Source organism: Heteronotia binoei, chromosome 5, assembly GCF_032191835.1.
Source record: "Heteronotia binoei isolate CCM8104 ecotype False Entrance Well chromosome 5, APGP_CSIRO_Hbin_v1, whole genome shotgun sequence".
Lineage (NCBI taxonomy): Eukaryota > Metazoa > Chordata > Lepidosauria > Squamata > Gekkonidae > Heteronotia > Heteronotia binoei.
In genome coordinates, this window is record NC_083227.1 from 167362851 (window position 1) to 167381466 (window position 18616).

General features: G+C 46.4%; 1 protein-coding gene across 1 annotated transcript in view; it reads right to left on the minus strand.

Moving 5' to 3' along the window:
• Positions 1–766: 766 nt before the first annotated feature.
• Positions 767–18616, minus strand: part of MAN2B1 (mannosidase alpha class 2B member 1) — a 40725-nt gene continuing 22875 nt past the window's right edge. The window contains exons 15-24 of the mRNA XM_060240677.1: positions 18454–18551; positions 17898–18015; positions 16481–16599; positions 16310–16411; positions 13503–13590; positions 7466–7546; positions 6245–6481; positions 5417–5566; positions 3786–3888; positions 767–1268 (exon numbers count right to left, since the gene is read on the minus strand). Of these exons, the coding sequence (XP_060096660.1) occupies positions 1159–1268; positions 3786–3888; positions 5417–5566; positions 6245–6481; positions 7466–7546; positions 13503–13590; positions 16310–16411; positions 16481–16599; positions 17898–18015; positions 18454–18551 (1206 nt within the window). The 3' untranslated portion in view covers positions 767–1158. The remainder of the gene's footprint in view (positions 1269–3785; positions 3889–5416; positions 5567–6244; positions 6482–7465; positions 7547–13502; positions 13591–16309; positions 16412–16480; positions 16600–17897; positions 18016–18453; positions 18552–18616) is intronic.

Here is an 18616-nt window from a genome sequence, read left to right on the forward strand (position 1 = left end):
TAATATAAAAATATCTTGAATGCCATTAAAGTTAAAGGGGGCTCCTGATTCTTCCCTCAGGTTCCTGGGCTGAGCCAAAAGCCAAAATCTCGTATTGTGACAGGGTGGAACAGCCAGAATTCTTCAGCGAACACACATTACTAGGGTGGCTCAGTCACTAAAGGAAAGGGAAACACAGGGGAAACCTTGCCTCTGAGGGAAGGAAGTGGGCAAGGCCATCATAGCATCACTTCACCAGTAAAGTATTTGTCTTTTTCTACCAAAGGAGTCAGGTTTGCTAATCTAATAAAAGTACACTGCCATTATTCCTACAAGATCTTACATAGGTCCATGGGGTTCTTGAAAAATATCCCAATATTCTCTCCTCTGCTCCTCATTTTCTTTTCTCTTGACTGATGCTGGTTGGTGACTTGACAATCCTTGGTGTATAAGACACTTCTTCAGGAACCCAGAGTTCCTTTGAAAGTAGGAATAATTTGTAGTCTTGGTATAAAACCCCCCACAACACTATGTAGACAGTATTTGCATTTCAGACTCATCTTCATTCCTTGGGTGAACTTACACTGTATCTTCATGCCAAAAGCAAAAATCCCTATTTGACCTGCGTGGATAATATTCCTATAGTTATCAGAGATAATGTAGCCACAGCATAGATTCTTAATACACATTATTGTTTTGCACTTGTTCATGAGTGAACTCTGGCTCTTCTTTCTTTGCAGAAGACTAGTAGTCCCCTTTCAAAGAATGTGAGAAGTTCATTTCCCCGTCAGGTTCTAAAAGGTTTTATGAAGTGGTTTATTGAAAAGGTAATGGACAGACATGACAGTAGCCTATGAATACTGTGCTTCCCTAAAGAAAATACAACCACATTGCAGCCTTTTAGAACAGCCCATTCTTCTGTGATCCTTTTTTCTATTCACCAGTGTGTGTGTGTCGGGGGGGGGGGTGGAGGATCATAAAACAAGCTCAGCCAGTCAAGAAAGGCTTTAAGCAGCCCAAAAGATTCCTCTCTCTACAAGAGATGAGAATATTTGGCCTAGACAGCTGGTGACATCTGTTCCAGCAAGAAAAGTCCCTCAGGAGGCTTCCCGTGTCCTTCCACTGCTTGAGGTAACGGCTGACTCCCAACTGGACAGAATCAGAGGGAAAGTATTAATTTCATACGTGGAACTCTTGCAGTATTTGAGCCAGGAAGGTCCGAATCTCCATGGGCTGCAGTGTGATCCTTGTTGGATCCAGCTTACTGCTTGACTGGTGACTTGTTGTGCCTGTAGATACGAGGAGATGAGGGATGAGTAATACTGGAAGACAGATCTTCTGCAGTAAGTCTCAGACAGGGAGGAAACAAACAACCAGCTATGGTAGTGGTGAATTAGCTCTACCCTACAAATTCATCTCTCTCATTCCTTATGCCCCTATCAGTTGATGTCAGAGAACAAGTTTTGGAAGGTGACAGAGTAAGAGGGGCTTCCCCTCCCCTGAAGTCCTTGCAAAACTGGCCTTTTTCTACATAACGTAGCCATATAAACCCATGCAGAAGAATATGAAACTGCTCATGTAATACCATTAGTCCTTTCAAGAAAGAAGTAGTGCCTTTAAGGACATACCAGCTAGCTAAAGCCAGTCTCCTGGCCCCAATCATGGCTCTTTTGGAAAGCTGCAGCAAGCACAATCTTGGGGAAAATACTCGAGAGATTCTTTTTTAAAATTTTGTGAATATTGGTAATTGACTTTTTTTAGATACCGGGTGAGCCCCGTCACCACCTAGTAGTTTTCTATCCTGCTTAAAGACCACAGGAATGCCTCAACACCTGGTCGTGTTCCTAACCAACAGAGCATAGCCTGCTTTATAGAGTGCATGCCTGATGATGAAGACTGCAAAAGGATACTTCTTAGTCATATGAAGCTGCCTTATACTGAACCAGACCATTGGTCCATCAAGGTCATTCTTGTCTACTCAAACTGGCAGCGGCTCTCCAAGGTCACAGGCTGAGATCTTCCACATCACCTGCTACTTGATTGTTTGAACTAGAGGTACCAGCATTGGAACCTTGGGTCTTATGCATGCAAAACATTATTTTGTGATTAGGAGGATGAATTTCTCTTTAGAAGGCAGGGCGGTGTTTGCTAGAGTTGAAGAGACGTTATCTTTCTACTGTGTGACGGCTCTAGGCTTTTTTTATTTTCTTTTTTTTTTGGCTACTGATTCTCTAGACTTCAAAACTCATTTAGATGCTCCCATCACAAATCTTCATTGAGAAGTGGGCAAGGAATGTAGCCTTGCTCCTTTTTCTAGACGTTGCAGAGATATTTAACACTGAGACCAACAAATCTTCTCATCTGTTCCTCAAGACGTTTGGGGGGGGGGGTTGCTGGCACTGCCTTGGAGGGGATCAGCTTCTCCCTCAATGGAGTGGTCTCAGAAACTAGCAATCGAGGACAGTTTTAAAATCTTATCCAGTGAGTTATTACACTGTTGATGATTCTAGAGTCTGGTGTTGATATGGAGCGAGCTCCCTGAAAATCTGAGTGCAAGTATGGGTTGAATGTTAAGAATACTGAAGTTCAATCTGGACAGGCCTAAGAAGCCTGAGAGAGAGTGGCTCTTTATCTTCTGAATGGGATCACCATTTCCCCTCTAAATAGCGGGCAGTCTGGGAATGCTCCCAGATCCCGCGTTGATTATCAGGTGTTGAGGGTGTCCTTTCAGAAGTCTTCCATGCTTTAGTAATCTCAGATTTAATAAAATTTATAATCCCACCTTTTTGCCCTCATAATTCAAAGTGTTGTTGGTGACCTTTAAAGCCTTGAATGACAGGGCCTGAGCACTCTCTTCCTTTAGACTGCACCTCTCTGCCCTGTATATATGCCAGAGAAGCTCTGACCTGTGCCCTCCTCTTTTATAGATGTGACATCCAGGAGTCGGGATGGGCACAAACTGCATTTTTGTGGTTCAGTTGGTTACTGAACCACAAACCCATGCAAACTGGGGAGTTGGTTGGTTCATGAACGGACCCAGTTCGCGGACTATTTAAAGTTTAAACCCCTGCTTTCCGGAAGCAAGGTGGAAATGGCTGGGAAGTCATTTAAACCAAGCAGCCGCTTTTCACAAAGAGCGGGGGTTTAAATCCCTGCTTTCTTGCCTTCACAAACGGCCATGAACGCCGTCAAAATTGGTGAGTTTCTGGTGCTTCTTCAGTTTGCTAACATTGCTTCCTGAACCACAAACTGGCCCAAATTCACGACAAATCTTAGTTTGTTAGCTGGTCCACGCCCATCCCCATCTAGGAGGGCATGAAATAAGACTGCCCTCCTCGAACACCTGCTTGATGGAATGTACTTTTATCCAATAAAGACAATCCTGGTCTCTCACCCGTTGATCTTCTGAAAACGGATCCCGCTAGGCTCATAATAAATTACAAATAAATCATGTTTAAGTGTCCAAAAATAGCCCTTGAAGGCAGACTTTCCCAGAATCCTCAAAACACTTACAGCCACTGTACTCATAGCTCTTTTGGAACATACCATGAAACACTATAGCTGGGCTATGGCCAGCTATTTCAGCTAGTCACCTGTGGGGGTACAACCAGCTGGAGTTCAGAAATAGTCTGAATATTTCAGAGCGGCAGGATCTTTTAACGTTACTCGATTCATGGACTATGTCCTGTTGGGACTGTAGGAAAATTCATGCTCATTGGCCGTATTCCTCTTATACGACTGGAGATTGCTGCCACGGACAGATTTGATGGCTCTAGAGTGCAAGCCCTGGATCGCTGGAGACGTACCTGCGTCTGACTGCCAGATTAGCCTTCTCATGTCGCGTTGCTTCTGGTTAGCGGCCAAATTCATTTCTTGCACGGTGGTGACATTGAAGGAAGAGAACATGTTCTGGCATGGAGGAGGGGGAAAAGGGTTATTTGCTCAAGCTTGGATGCTGTTGAAAATCCGACCCCCCCCCCATGAATTGTGCTGCTTCTGTGTGCCTCATGGGTTTTTCTGTCTTTCCTGCAATCTCTCAAATTTGCTTTGTCATGATGCTTTTGGAAAGATCACAATGATGCTGGATAGATGCCTAAGTCTGAATCCTGCCCCCATTGTTACCATTTTCCCTGCACCAAGAGGGCTTTTGGGGTGTTGTTTTTAAATCAGCAGTTCACATAGCATTTCAGCATTATGGCATTAGACCAACTTATACCTGAGATAGGTTATAACAGTGCTGTAGTAATACATCAACTGCTGATTTTTTTAAAAAAGTCCCAGGCAGCAGGGAATGTTTTTTTTCTTGTCCTCAACTCTGTCCCACCAACCTATCTCGTGCCCTTCCCAACCCTGCCCACTTTTCCTCCTGTCTCTTCTCAGTTGATTTTCCTTGTATTTTTTTCATCTTGATTTCCTTTGTTTCAATTTTCGTGAAGGGCAGTAGTTCCGTAAGTGGGAGTCCAGTTTTCTCTACGTCTGGCACCAGCACCCCGAGGCGAGGCCGCCGCCAGCTCCCACAGACCCCTTCTAAGTCCCGGCCACATATCTTGTGCTCCCCCAAGACAGGGAAAATGCAGTGAAAATCTCCCTGTTGCCAGTGTTGTGGGTTTCAGCAGCAACCATGGAAGCTTCCCCCAACCCCAATGTGAAATTCTGTTAGCTGACGTTTCCTCTCTGCTGAAATTTCTTTAACGCATCATTTTAAAATAAAAGCCATGTAATACTTCATTAGGAAAAAATGAAAAGTTATCCAGGACTTTAAAACAATATCCAGACAGATTAGAACTTTTGTAGGCTTTGGTAGCTTGCATGCCCTTTTTTGCATTGCTTTGACTGGTGTGAATTAAAGGCATTACATGGCTTTTGACCCTGAATTTTGCTTTGGACTAACATGGCTACCTGTAACCTCTTTCTGTTTTTTTAGGCTTCCTAACTCTTTTGTATGTTTTTAATTAAATGGCTGCCCCCTCACAAGTTGGATGCATTCCTTCAGCTGCGGCCTTCACCAGCCCCATCAAGGGCTAATATTCTCTTCTCAGATTTTGAATATCAGGAGACCAGCTTTCACAGATCTAATATAGTGGCAAAGATATAACTATGTAAGCCATGGACTCTCTGGTTCAAAAAAAAAAAAGTTTCAGGCAAGCCACTATCTCTCAGCCCATCCATCAGCTATACTGTATATAGCTGCACAATAAAGAACTCCCTAGTCTTCAAAATGCCAACCTATCTTATAGGGCTGTTGTGTGGATTCAGAATGGAGCACTTGGCAAAAAAAAACACTACATAAAGTTGTCGAGTATTATGATTTTTTTCGGAGGGAAGCTTCTTATCAGTGTTGATTCCTTGACCTTGTTCCGAACTATAAGCCCAACAAAATAGCCACCAGTCCCCTCCCCACTTTTTTGGCACATACTGACAAGAATGAGGGCCCTACCATCAAGTTAATGGTCACAGGCAGGGAGCTGTTGACACTCTCCGATCGCTCAAATTGGTGCTCCAGGCGGATCAGGATGGAGTCAGGCTCCCATTGAGCCAGTGTGAGCAAATGGACATTTGAGGGGAGAGCCTGGCGCAGAGCTGAGAACTGGAAACAGGAGCACAGAGAAGGAGAATCGGGTGTCAGGACATCCCCAGATGAACAAGGTAGGTAGGTTCACTACATTTAGTTCACCAATAAGCACTCTGATGCTCACAATGGCTTATATAAATTTTAAAAATCAATTCCAGAAAAATCATTAGAATAAGAATGCACAAAACAAGGGGATCTATACACAAGTTTCAAAATACTTAACTTTAAGTATTAAAATTATAGTTTAAAATTATATTTTAAAATTACAGTTCCTCAAAAAGAACAGTTTCCTTTCAAAAGGACTTTTGTGTCGCTTTCTAAAAGGCTCTTGATTGCAACCAAAGTGCAAAAACTCAGTTGGGATGTGCTCATCATACAGAGAGATGCAGTTCCCAAGGGAGGCTGGGTCTGGGACGAGTCTGAACACGAAACTGCCTTATAAGGATTCAGACTTCCGGCCCATCTAGTTCAGTCTTGTCTGTGCTGACTGGACAATGGCTCTCCAAGATCTCACACAAAGAAAGGTCTTTATCAACCTCACAGTATCTGTAACCTTTTAACTGGACTGAACCCAAGACTTTCTGCATACGTTTTAGTGCCAAGCTTCTCCCTATTATAAGGATTAGTCAAACATACCACACTGAATGAGGCTCAGAAGCTTCCCAAAGAACTATGCCCTTATACTACCCTCACCTGCTTGAGGCTGTGCTGGTCAGGCCGGTATGGAGGTCCTCCACCAGGTGCCAGCACTAGTTGGGGAGCCATGAATTCCTGCTGGGCCAGCAGCCGATGTTGCTCAGCAGAGGACTCTGCCACGTCTAGAAGAATAAGGTGGCGGCCCCGAACCACAAGCCCATCATGGTAAACGCCAGGTTCCAGCAGTGGCTCTCCTACACCCCGGCTGTCATCATACAGCAGCCGTCGATGTATCTGGAGGTAAAGGAAGGGAAAGAAATTATGCTAGGTAGGATAGTTCTTATAGTACACAGTGCTGCTGGGAGATGGATAAGCCAATTCCTGGGATGGAGAAACACTGTGTCTTCCATGGTGAATCTGGTGTTCCACTTGACTTGGCTGAAGTTCACCCCCTGCTTCCTGGTCACCTAGCTACCTCCACCAACTTCAATGCGGAGAGCGTAGTGATCCCTAATGTGCCCATGGACATCACAGCACTCAATGACACCTTTCCTGGCACCTGCCTAGTACTTTTAGAAAGTAGGTGGGGCCAGGTGAGGCTCACGATTGGTTGTGCAGACTAAAGCAACATTACTATTAGCAACAGCTGCCACTGCGGTATTAGTTTATTCTCACACTTCTCGTCCCCAATGTATTTTCCCAAATTAGCCCTCTTGTCTCCTGCACATGAGCTTCCTCTGTGTGTGCGGCTCTGGCTCCTGGGGTGGTGATTTTGTGACTGGCTGCACCTTCTGCAGCAGCCATTTTGTGGCTGCCTGCACCACCCTCTTGTCAGAACCCTAAAGGTATGCACAGGCCCCAAAAGGTTAAGAATCCCTGCAATAGAGAAAGGCTGTTTGTTGCCATGATTCCGAACAAGATTTGAAACTGTAGCAGGAAACCTTCCTTCCTTCCCTCCTTCCCCCCCTCCTTCCTCCCCTCCCTCCCTCCTTCCCCCCCTCCCTCCTTCCTTCCTTCCCTCCCCTCCCTCCTTTCTTCCTTCCCCTCCCTCCTTCCCTCCCTTCCCTCCCCTCTTCCCCTCCCTCCTTCCTTCCCTCCCCTCCCCTCCCTCCTTCCTTCCCTCCTTCCTTCCCTCCCCTCCCTCATTCCCTCCCCTCCCTCCTTCCCCTCCCTCCTTCCTTCCCTCCCCTCCCTCCTTCTTTCCTTCCTTCCTTCCCTCCCCTCCTTCCTTCCTTCCCTCCCCTCCTTCCTTCCTTGTAGAAGCCTGGCTGTGCTCACCATGAGTTCAAGAGAGCCATCAGCTGTGCTGCTCCCTCCCTGCGAACGGTCTGTCAGCACTGTTAGCTGAACCTTCTGGTCCTGGAGAGAGCAAAGAGAAAAGCAAAAGGCTCGAGTTGCATACATCCTTTAAAACAAACTTATTTTATTTAAAGTTATTATAATAATATAATTGTAAAGGAAGATAAACTAAGAATGATTGTTTTGGCTTGAATAATCGTATAATACAAGGAATAGTAAAGAACAATACAGACAATATCTTATCTCCAGTGAACAAAAAACCTAAAACAACACTCCACCCTAATAATATAAAATTGTGATATTTGTATGGCATTGGAGAGTTGCTTTCGTTTTGATCGCCCATTGAAAACTCAAGCCACGGGCTCTATTTGTCTATATAACTTGCAACAGAAGTCATCACGGGAAGCCTGAACTGAGATTTCATCTAGGATGAAGTAGTCCCACACCTTATTGTACCTCTACTGTACCGTTGGGGAGCAACCAGGTTTCTATTTTGTTGCGATTACATTTTTAGTGAACATAAGAGAAGCCATGTTGGATCAGGCCAATGGCCCATCCAGTTCAACACTCTGTGTCACACAGTGGCCAAAAAATTTATACACACATACACACACACATATATATATAAACACTGTGGCTAATAGCCACTGATGGACCTCTGCTCCATATTTTTATCTGACCTCTTGAAGCTGGCTATGCTTGTAGCTGCCACCACCTCCTGTGGCAGTGAATTCCACATGTTAATCACCCTTTGGGTGAAGAAGTACCTCCTTTTTTATCCATTCTAACCCGACTGCTCAGCAATTTCATCGAATGCCCACAAGTTCTTCTATTGTGAGAAAGGGAGAAAAGTACTTCTTTCTCTACTTTCTCCATCCCATGCATAATCTTGTAAACCTCTATCATGTCACCCCGCAGTCAGCGTTTCTCCAAGCTAAAGAGCCCCAAGCGTTTCAACCTTTCTTCATAGGGAAAGCGTTCCAACCCTTTAATCATTCTAGTTGCCCTTTTCTGGACTTTTTCCAATGCTATAATATCCTTTTTGAGGTGCAGTGACCAGAATTGCACACAGTATTCCAAATGAAACCGCACCATCGATTTATACAGGGGCATTATGATACTGGCTGATTTGTTTTCAATTCCCTTCCTAATAATTCCCAGCATGGCGTTGGCCTTTTTTATTGCAATCGCACACTGTCCTGACATTTTCAGTGAGTTATCTACCAAGACCCCAAGATCTCACTCTTGGTCAGTCTCTGCCAGTTCACACCCCCATCAACTTGTATTTGTAGCTGGGATTCTTGGCCCCAATGTGCATTACTTTGCACTTGGCCACATTGAACCTCATCTGCCACGTTGATGCCCACTCACCCAGCCTCAACAGATCCCTTTGGAGTTCCTCACAATCCTCTCTGGTTCTCACCACCCTGAACAATTTAGTGTCATCTGCAAACTTGGCCACTTCACTGCTTACTCTCAACTCCATATCATTTATGAACAAGTTAAAGAGCATGGGACCCAGTACTGAGCCCTGCGGCGCTCCACGCTTACCGTCCTCCACTGCGAAGACTGCCCATTTATACTCTCTCTGCTTCCTATTAATTAGCCAGTTTTTGATCCACAAGAGGACCTGTTCTTTTACTCCATGACACTCGAGCTTACTAAGGAGCCTTTGATGAGGAACTTTATCAAAAGCTTTCTGGAAGTCAAGGTAAACAATATCTATCAGGTCTCCTTTGTCCACGTGTTTGTTCACCCCCTCAAAGAAATGTAACAGGTTAGTGAGGCAAGATCTTCCCTTACAGAACCCATGCTGAGTCTTCCTCAGTAACTCGTGTTCATCAATGTGCCTACTCATTCTGTCTTTGATAATGGTTTCTACCAACTTTCCCGGTATTGAAGTCAGACTGACTGGCCTGTAGTTTCCCAGATCTCCTCTGGAACCCTTTTTAAAGAAGGGGGTGACATTTGCTACCTTCCAGTCCTCAGGAACGAAGGCAGATTTCAATGAAAGATTACATATTTTTGTCAGAATATCCACAAGTTCAACTTTGAGTTCTTTCAGAACTCTCGGATGTATGCCATCCGGACCGGGTGACTTATTAGTTTTTAATTCATCTATCAGTTGTAGGACCTCCTCTCTTGTCACCTCAATCTGACTCAGGTCTTTCAACACTCCTTCCAATATAAATGGTTCTGGAGCAGGCAAACACTTTTCATCTTCCACAGTGAAGACGGAGGCAAAAAATGCATTAAGCTTCTCAGCCATTTCCCTATCCTCCTTCAGTAATCCTTTGACCCCTTGGTCATCCAAGGGCTCCACTGCCTCCCTGGCTGGTTTCCTGCTTCTAATATATTTGAAGAAATTTTTATTGTTGGTCTTTATTTTTTGCAATATGCTCCTCATAGTCCCTTTTTGCCTGCCTGATCACAGTCTTTCATTTGATTTGCCACAGCCTGTGTTCCCTTTTATTAATCTCACTTGGACTGGTTTTCCACTGCTTAAAGGAGTCCTTCTTTCCTTTTACAGCTTCCATTACTTTGTTTGTTAACCATGCAGCCCTTTTCTTATACCTGTTTGTGCCTTTCCTAACTTGTGGTATATATTTTATCTGAGCTTCTAGGATTGTATTTTTAAATAGCCTCCAAGTTTCCCCAAGGGTTTGGACTGTATTTACCTTTCCTTTCAGTTTCCTCTTCACATGCCTCCTCATCTCAGAGAATTTACCCCTTTCAAAGTTAAACATGGTTGTGCTGGTCTTTTGGGGCAACTCTCTATTTATACAAACGGTGAAATCAATATCGTTATGATCACTGCTCCCAAGCGGTGCAATCACTTTTACATCTCTCACCAAGTCTTGGGCACTACTTAGGACTAAATTCAGGATCGCCCCACCCCTGGTAGGTTCAGAGACCATCTGCTCCATAGCACAGTCATTGAGAGTATTTAGAAACTCAATCTCTTTCTCTCGACCAGAACACACTATCTTTAATCCTTCCATCATATTATAATTGTCAGCAAAGGGTTCACTGAAGTTCCAAAATGATCAGACTTGTCTTTGTTAAAAACTAAGTTTCATTTATTGATTACAACATTGTTACTCTCTACTGGAAGGCATTGAAAGTGATAAGGGATAGCTTGAAACATTGGCATACATGGGTACACATCAAAGGAAGGGTCTTTAAACCATTTCTCATAATAAAACTACAGTCAGTCCTGCAAGTGATACTTTCACACGCCGCGTTATCTCTTCCTGGAGATGGCTGCTCTCTCCCCCCTGGTGGTGTCCTTGCTCCGTTCAGGAGGCGCCAGAGAAGCTAGCTTGGTGTTTTGCACTTCAAACGTTTCACTGGCCTTTGGAGTTCTGGCAACCTTGGTTCCCACCCCTCCCTCTTTTCTAGTAGTGCACAGGGGTTAGTAAGGTAGGGGTTTATTCAGTGATGGGGTTAGTAAGCATGAAATATACAGGATCACACAATACAATTGCTTCAATGAATCACAAGCTGACATAAATCATCCTCTATCTTTTGATTTGGTGGGCAATAACAAACTCCCATAGTTAAATTTCCTTTTGGGACCTCTATTTCAACCCAAAGCATTTCTAGAAGGGAATCTAATTCTTTGACCTCAGTCTTACTGGACTGTATACCCTCTCTGACATACAGAGCCACCCCACCTCCAACCCTTCCCTCCCTATCCTTCCGATATAACTTATATCCAGGAATCACCATGTCCCACTGATTCTCCTCATTCCACCAAGTTTCTGAAATTCCCACAATGTCTATGTTTTCTCCCAACACTAAACATTCCAACTCACCAATTTTACTTCGAACACTTCTAGCATTTGTATACAAACATCTATAATTTCCCAGGCAAGCTAGGCCCGCTACCTTCCTCCTGCCGCCTCGAGACTCTCGCAGGCAGTCCATTCTGTTTGTCACCATCTCAGTGGACAACTCTGATCCGTTACCCAGTAGAAAAGTAACAGCTAACCCTTCACCTCTTTGAGATGAGTCCTCCCGAACCACAGACATTTCATTTCCTGTCGGCTTTCCCCCAAGATTTAGTTTAAAAACTGCTCTGCCACCTTTTTGATTTTAAGCACCAGCACCTGGTTCCATCTTGGGACAAGTGGAGACCGTCTCTTTTGTACAGCTCCCGCTTGTTCCAGAAAGCATCCCAGTGCCTAACAAACTTCCTCCTTACACCATCGTCTCATCCACACATTGAGACTTCTAATTTGTGCCTGTCTCTCCTGCCCTGCACGTGGAACAGGTAGCACTTCTGAGAAGGCTACCTTGGAGGTCCTGGCCTTAAGTCTCCCGCCTAGCAGCCTAAATTTTTCCTCCAGGACCTCACGACTGCATTTCCCCACATCGTTGGTGCCAACATGTACCACGACCACTGGCTCCTCCCCAGCACTGTCTATCAGTCTATCTACTACACGTGTAATGTCTGCTACCTTCGCACCAGGCAGGCAAGTCACCATACGGTCAGTACGCGGTTTTGCCACCCAGCTGTCTACTTGCCTAAGGATCGAATCATCAACTACCAAGACCTGCCCCCCACCCCCCCCCCGCCCAGGGATGGTTCCTTGGCGCAAAAGGATTCCCACTCACCAACTGAAGAAGAGGTCCCTTCTGAGGGCGCATTCCCCTTATCCTCAGCACGGTGCCCTGTTCCCTCTCGACTCTCATGCTCCCTGGGAAGGAATGGGGCTGCCACGTTCAGAGTGGGGCTCATCTAACACGTCCTCTAGGGTCTTCTCTGAGTGCCTAACTGGCTGTCTCTGCTTTTCCAGGTCAGTCACCTCGGCCTCAAGGGTACGAACTCGTTCCCTGAGGACCAGGAGTTCCTTGCATCGAGCACACACCCAAGACTTCTGTCCTGTGGGCAGACAGTCATACATGTGACACTCAGTGCAAAACACTGGAAAGCCCCCACCCCCATGCTGGCATTCCACCTTCATGATAGCTTTTTAAAAAATATACAGTCCCCGTTTAAACCCGGTTTGTTTATGTGGCTCCCCATCTGGAGAGTCTACTTACCTTATTGGGAACACAAGGAATCTGGGTTCCTGGTCCTTACACAGCCCCCAGGCTAAGAGCCTTTTAGCTCTCACTCTTCGGCTCGCACCAAAGGCTCGCGCCTCTGGCAAGGCGCAGCTTAATAATGCAAAGAGGGTAGGGAACACAGCCACACCTAATCAATCAGCAACAATCACCTTCAGCCCTTCACACAAACTCAGAAGTTTTCAGCAACTTCCCCAGCTGCTGAGCCACAACCCTCACCCTTGTAGAACTTCTCTGCTCTGTCCCAGAGCTCTCTGGCTGTTAAAGGTGCTGAAATAAGGTCTTTACTTATTGGAGGAATTGCTTTTTTTTTCATAGGTTGAGTAAAATCAAGGCTGGATCTTTGGGTATGAAGTAACCTGATATTAACTTGATTTGGGCTAAGACTTCCAAAAAAACAAGGAAAATAAACTTGCATGACCACCAGTTACGAGAAAAGAAACCCTGAAGTCCAAATGATTTCCACCATAAACGAGATTGAGAAGAAATAATATGAGAAAGCCTAGTAGGCGGTAGATGCCAACGAAAAAGAATTTTAAAGGATTGTGATTGAATGAGGAGAGATTTTTTGAAGCAAAAACCAAGGAACCCCAAAGTCTGCACTAGTGGGCTTCTGTCAAGTGCCTGCCTAAATCCTTATGCCATGCCTTTTGATAACTAGCAAATGTAGAACTGAATAGGATTTTATAAATGTTAGAAAGCAGGCCTCGAGTTGCATACGTGCATATAGAGATGTCCTGTACTTGATAGGCGCTGCAGAATTACAGGTCACAATATCACTGCGAATACTCCCAACACCACCAGAACATACCCATAGCCCACTTTCAGCCAATGCCCTAGCCTATACCAGAGGGAAAACTGCATCTGTCCCACACCTTTCCCAAAAGATACTTGACAGACTGGAAGGGGTAGCCTCCCGAGAGCCACCAGGGGGCACGGTTACCTTGATGTAGATGCGACTGTTCACCGGGTAGTAGTTGCCAGCCACTGGTTCAGTTTGGCTCAAGTTCCATGTGGCTCTGTAATCCCGTCTACCAAATAACAACAACAATAATTATTACAGTATGGCATTCTGTGTAGTACAGCCGGGAGATCCTAAGATTGCCTAGCAGCTAGAAGTTCTAGCTCTTTTTTAGAGTTTTGCACCATTAGGTGGGTGAGCTAGACTTTTTTTACAGGCAGGAGACAGTTCAGATGTGGTTTCGCCATTGCTTGTCTTTATGTCATGACCTGGCATTCCTTAGCTTCTGACAAGACTGGGCTTGCTTGGGCTATCCAGGTTAGGGCCCCACCTCCCAAGGGGAAGCAAACAGAAGAAGAATGTCTTAGCTTTTTGCCTGTCTGATCTGCTTAAGGACTAGGGGGATCTAGATTCATATCCTTAGTTTGCCCTGAATCAGCCCTTAGGCCAGTCACAACAATCCCAGGAGGCAGGGGGGGGGGGGAGTCATGTTTGCCATCCTGAGCTCCTTGGAAAAAGGGATTTTTTAAAAAATGCAATGATGGTCACTTAAGAGTTTGGGCAATCCAATACAGCAAAAAAGACAGAGAGAGAGAGAGCAAAATAGACCCCTAAAGCTGTAAATATAAATATATGTGTAGTGCTCTTCACAGGGGCATAGCCAGGATTTTAAGTCAGGGAGCATTTAAATAAGTTTGGGGGGGGGGGGGGACAGATGTTTTCTGGATTGCATTAAAACAAGTCAAGGAGATAATGCCTCTCTGAACTGATTGGTTAAAAAGCCAGTTTGCTGTAGGAGAGCCAGTTTGGCGTAGTGGTTAAGTGTGCGGACTCTTATCTGGGAGAACCGGGTTTGATTCCCCACTCCTCCACTTGCAGCTGCTGGAATGGCCTTGGGTCAGCCGTAGCTCTGGCAGAGGTTGTCCTTGAAAGGGCAGCTGCTGTGAGAGTCCTCTCAGCCCCACCCACCTCACAGGGTGTCTGTTGTGGGGGAGGAAGGTAAAGGAGATTGTGAGCCGCTCTGAGACTCTTCGGAGTGGAGGGCGGGATATAAATCCAATATCTTCATCTACCTCACAGGGTGTCTGTTGTGGGGGAGGAAGGGAAAGGAGATTGTGAGCCGCTCTGAGACTCTTCGGAGTGGAGGGCGGGATATAAATCCAATATCTTCATCTACCTCACAGGGTGTCTGTTGTGGGGGAGGAAGGGAAAGGAGATTGTGAGCCGCTCTGAGACTCTTCGGAGTGGAGGGCGGGATATAAATCCAATATCTTCATCTACCTCACAGGGTGTCTGTTGTGGGGGAGGAAGGGAAAGGAGATTGTGAGCCGCTCTGAGACTCTTCGGAGTGGAGGGCGGGATATAAATCCAATATCTTCATCTACCTCACAGGGTGTCTGTTGTGGGGGGAGGAAGGGAAAGGAGATTGTGAGCCGCTCTGAGACTCTTCGGAGTGGAGGGCGGGATATAAATCCAATATCTTCATCTACCTCACAGGGTGTCTGTTGTGGGGGGAGGAAGGGAAAGGAGATTGTGAGCCGCTCTGAGACTCTTCAGAGTGGAGGGCGGGATATAAATCCAATATCTTCATCTACCTCACAGGGTGTCTGTTGTGGGGGAGGAAGGTAAAGGAGATTGTGAGCCGCTCTGAGACTCTTCGGAGTGGAGGGCGGGATATAAATCCAATATCTTCATCTACCTCACAGGGTGTCTGTTGTGGGGGAGGAAGGGAAAGGAGATTGTGAGCCGCTCCGAGACTCTTCGGAGTGGAGGGCGGGATATAAATCCAATATCATCAATATCATCATCATCATCATCATCATCATCATCATCATCATCATCATCATCATCATCATCATCATCAAAAAGCGGCTAGGAAAGCTGTCCCAGAACCACACCCAGCCACCGTTTTGAGAGACCCAAATGCTTTGCTGTCACGGCAGTTGCACGGAAAGAAGCCCTGCACGGCTCTGTACCACTGGTTCTGTTGGGCTGTGACCATCAGTTTCATGCCTGTCGCAGGAAGCTGCTGCTGCTCAGCCCAGCGTACATGGGACCACCTCCTTGCTACCCACAGCTGCCTCCCACACTGAGCTTTGGCGGCTACAGGTTAAGGCAACAACTACAGGAAGGAAGAGAGCCCCAGGCATGGCCCAAACAACTAGCCCACCAGAGCCTGCCCCTTGACTGCTGCCTGCCGGTCACCAAGATGCAGAGACACTGCAGGACTTCACGGCTCCGGAGTACCCCCTGCTGCTGCTTTCTACTCAGCAACGGGCCCGCCACACTCCAGCAGCCCTGACACAGCACAGAGCTGCCTCCTTCACCATGGCCTGTGTGCAGCTCCTCCATGGCCCAAGCAGCAGGAGCAAGACTCCACAGCTGCTTTGGTGGAGTGTGGCATTTAGTTAATGGGGTGGGGCTTGCTGGTAATGAGAGAAAGAAGCACGATTGGAAGTTGGAAGGCCTTGGCAGTAAGTTGGTGGTGGGGCTGGGCCCTGAGACTCCCCACTGTAGTTATGGGCTCGGCTCTTCAAGTGCTCATATGTTCCCCTAGTAATTCTTATGTGGCAAGGCAAGATTACATACGGGACTGGGGGGAATAAAGATAAGGGGAAATGACTTTACAGCCACTCAAACTTGGGGCAGAGTGTGATCTGCCAACTAATTTACCATTTGTCCTTTTAACTCCTGCATTATAACACACTCTTCAGTGAGCTGGGAATAGAAATCTTGTCTTGCTGTCAGCCTATCGTAGGTCTCACTCAACCACTGCCCATTGCCAGTACCTTCTCTCTAGAATCTCACGCCCATTGGAGTCGGTGTAGAAACGCCCATCGGTCTTCAGGTTTGTATCAAGGCGACTGATGACCTCCTTGCCAAGGCCGTCTCTGGGGCAGAAACAGTCGTCAGAGAGCTGTGCTCCAGCAGGGGCCCTCCCTCCGACTTCGGATGCTCACCTGATTGGGATGGGTCCTACTGTCCACTCGAGCTCCACATACGGTTGCCCCGCATAGAGCCGTACCACTTGGGAGCACCAGCTGGAAAAATTCTGGTACACCTCCTGAACCACCTGGGTCTGCCGGTTTAAACCATATACGAAATATTATTCTTGCTTGACATCAAGAGGGAGTGCCCCGGGCACCAGCAGGAGCAGCACCAAGAGACAAGCCCATTAAAAGGAGACTGCAGCAGTCGCCCCTAGAGAGACAAGAACCAGGGCTTCCTTTTTCTGGAAAAGAGGTGCCAGGACTCTCGAGGGCAGGGAAGGAGAAGCACAGGGTGCCCCCTCATGAACGTTTCAACGGGTCTGGGGAATTTTGTTTCCATGAAGAGATTCCGGAACTCTGTTCCACCACATTCCCCTAGAAAAAAAAACCCTGACAAACTATGAGCAAAGTGCTACAAGGGCAGTCTACAGTCACATCCAATGCATGGGCAACTTTGGTTTAAAAGAGATCCGGCACTATCGGAGCCAGAAGGAGCGTTCTAAAAACTATTTGATTTTTCTGATCCAAGAAGGAATACTCTCCTTCCTCACTCATTGCAAGAGCCGCCTCAGGAATGCTAGGAAGAAACAAAACCTCTCTTCGCTTCCATATTCTGACCACAACTTTGCTACCACTATGGCCCAAATGCCATTCGCAGCATTCAGAAAAACAGAGCTGGCCTTCTCCCCCATCAGTAAACACCCACTCCTCCCATTCCATTCTCTACCACCTCCTTATCTCTCAGTCAAACATTTTTAGTTCCAAAGCAGTTTTGGCTCAGAAGGTGGCTGCCCTGTTATTTACACAGACTCATGAAGCTGCCTTTGCTGAGGCTGACAGTTTGCTTCTCGAGGTCCGAACAGTCTGCTCTGACTGGCAGTGCCTCTCCAGTCACCTTCCACCTGTTCCTGTCAACTGGTAAAGCTGGGATCTTCATGCAAACCAGGTGCTTTGCCACTGAGCCATGTCCCCCTGGAGTGCAAATCCAATTCTGAAATGAGTGCACTGGATCCTACTTGGTTTCCAGGCCCAATTAAAAGGGCTGGTTTTAATGTTTAAAAATAAGTGGTCTAGGACCAGGGTTTTCAAGGGCCAGCAGCTCCCTGAGAGATGCCTGTTATTCTCTTGCCAGAGGGTTATCTGGGAGTGGGTGTTCTCAGTAGCAGCATGGGGCCTTTAGGATTCTTTTCCCAGGAAGGGCCATTTGCTGCCTTCTCTCTGAAGCCATTTTGTTGCAGAGGCATTTGGGGAAAAGAAAATCTCTTCAGTTCAATTTAATTGCAATTCAGGCTACTTCAGAGTACATAGTCTCCTAGACAACCCTGCTGCTCAAGCCAAGCCATCAAGCTGGGATCAGAACTACTTCAGGAGCCCCTGCTTTTCTTACCTTCACAAGGTAAGAGTGGACTCCCTTGCTAATGGGAAAGGCTTCAGACTTGTTGGGACGGAAGATGTAGGCCCCAGACGCCTGGCCACTGTCATCGTTCCCAGAACTGGCACTGTACCTACAGAAGCGGGTCAATAGGTAGAAATGGGTCATGATGCTGAGTCTCTAATAATCCAACAGAGAAGGGAAGATAGAACAATAGGTTTTCATACCCCACGTTTTCTCTACCTCAAGGAGACTCACAGTGGCTTACAATCACCTTTCCTTCCTCTCCCCACAATAGGCACCCTGTGAGGGAGGTGGAGCTGAGAGAACCCTAAGAGAACCGTGACCGACCCAAGGTCACCCAGCAGGCTTCATGTGGAGGAGGAGTGGGGAATCAAACCAGGTTCTCCAGATTAGAGTCCACCACTCTTAACCACGACACCTCACTGACTCTCCAACCACCCTTAGCGTTTCCCTGCCAGGAGTACGTGAGCACCATTTAGAATCAAAGGCAAGAAGACCCCTCCTCCACCAGACTTCAGATTCTGCTACTTCCTTCTGAGAGCCTTACCAAAAGAAGTTTTGAGAAACTGGTAGCGTTATGCTCTTGTCCAGGTTCTGAATCTCCTTCAGAAGGCCTGTTTTTGGATCAAACAGGATCCGCAGATGCTGGTAAAACAGGACAAAAGGAGGAAGGGGGGGGAAAGGTGACATTACTGGAGTATGCCCAGAGG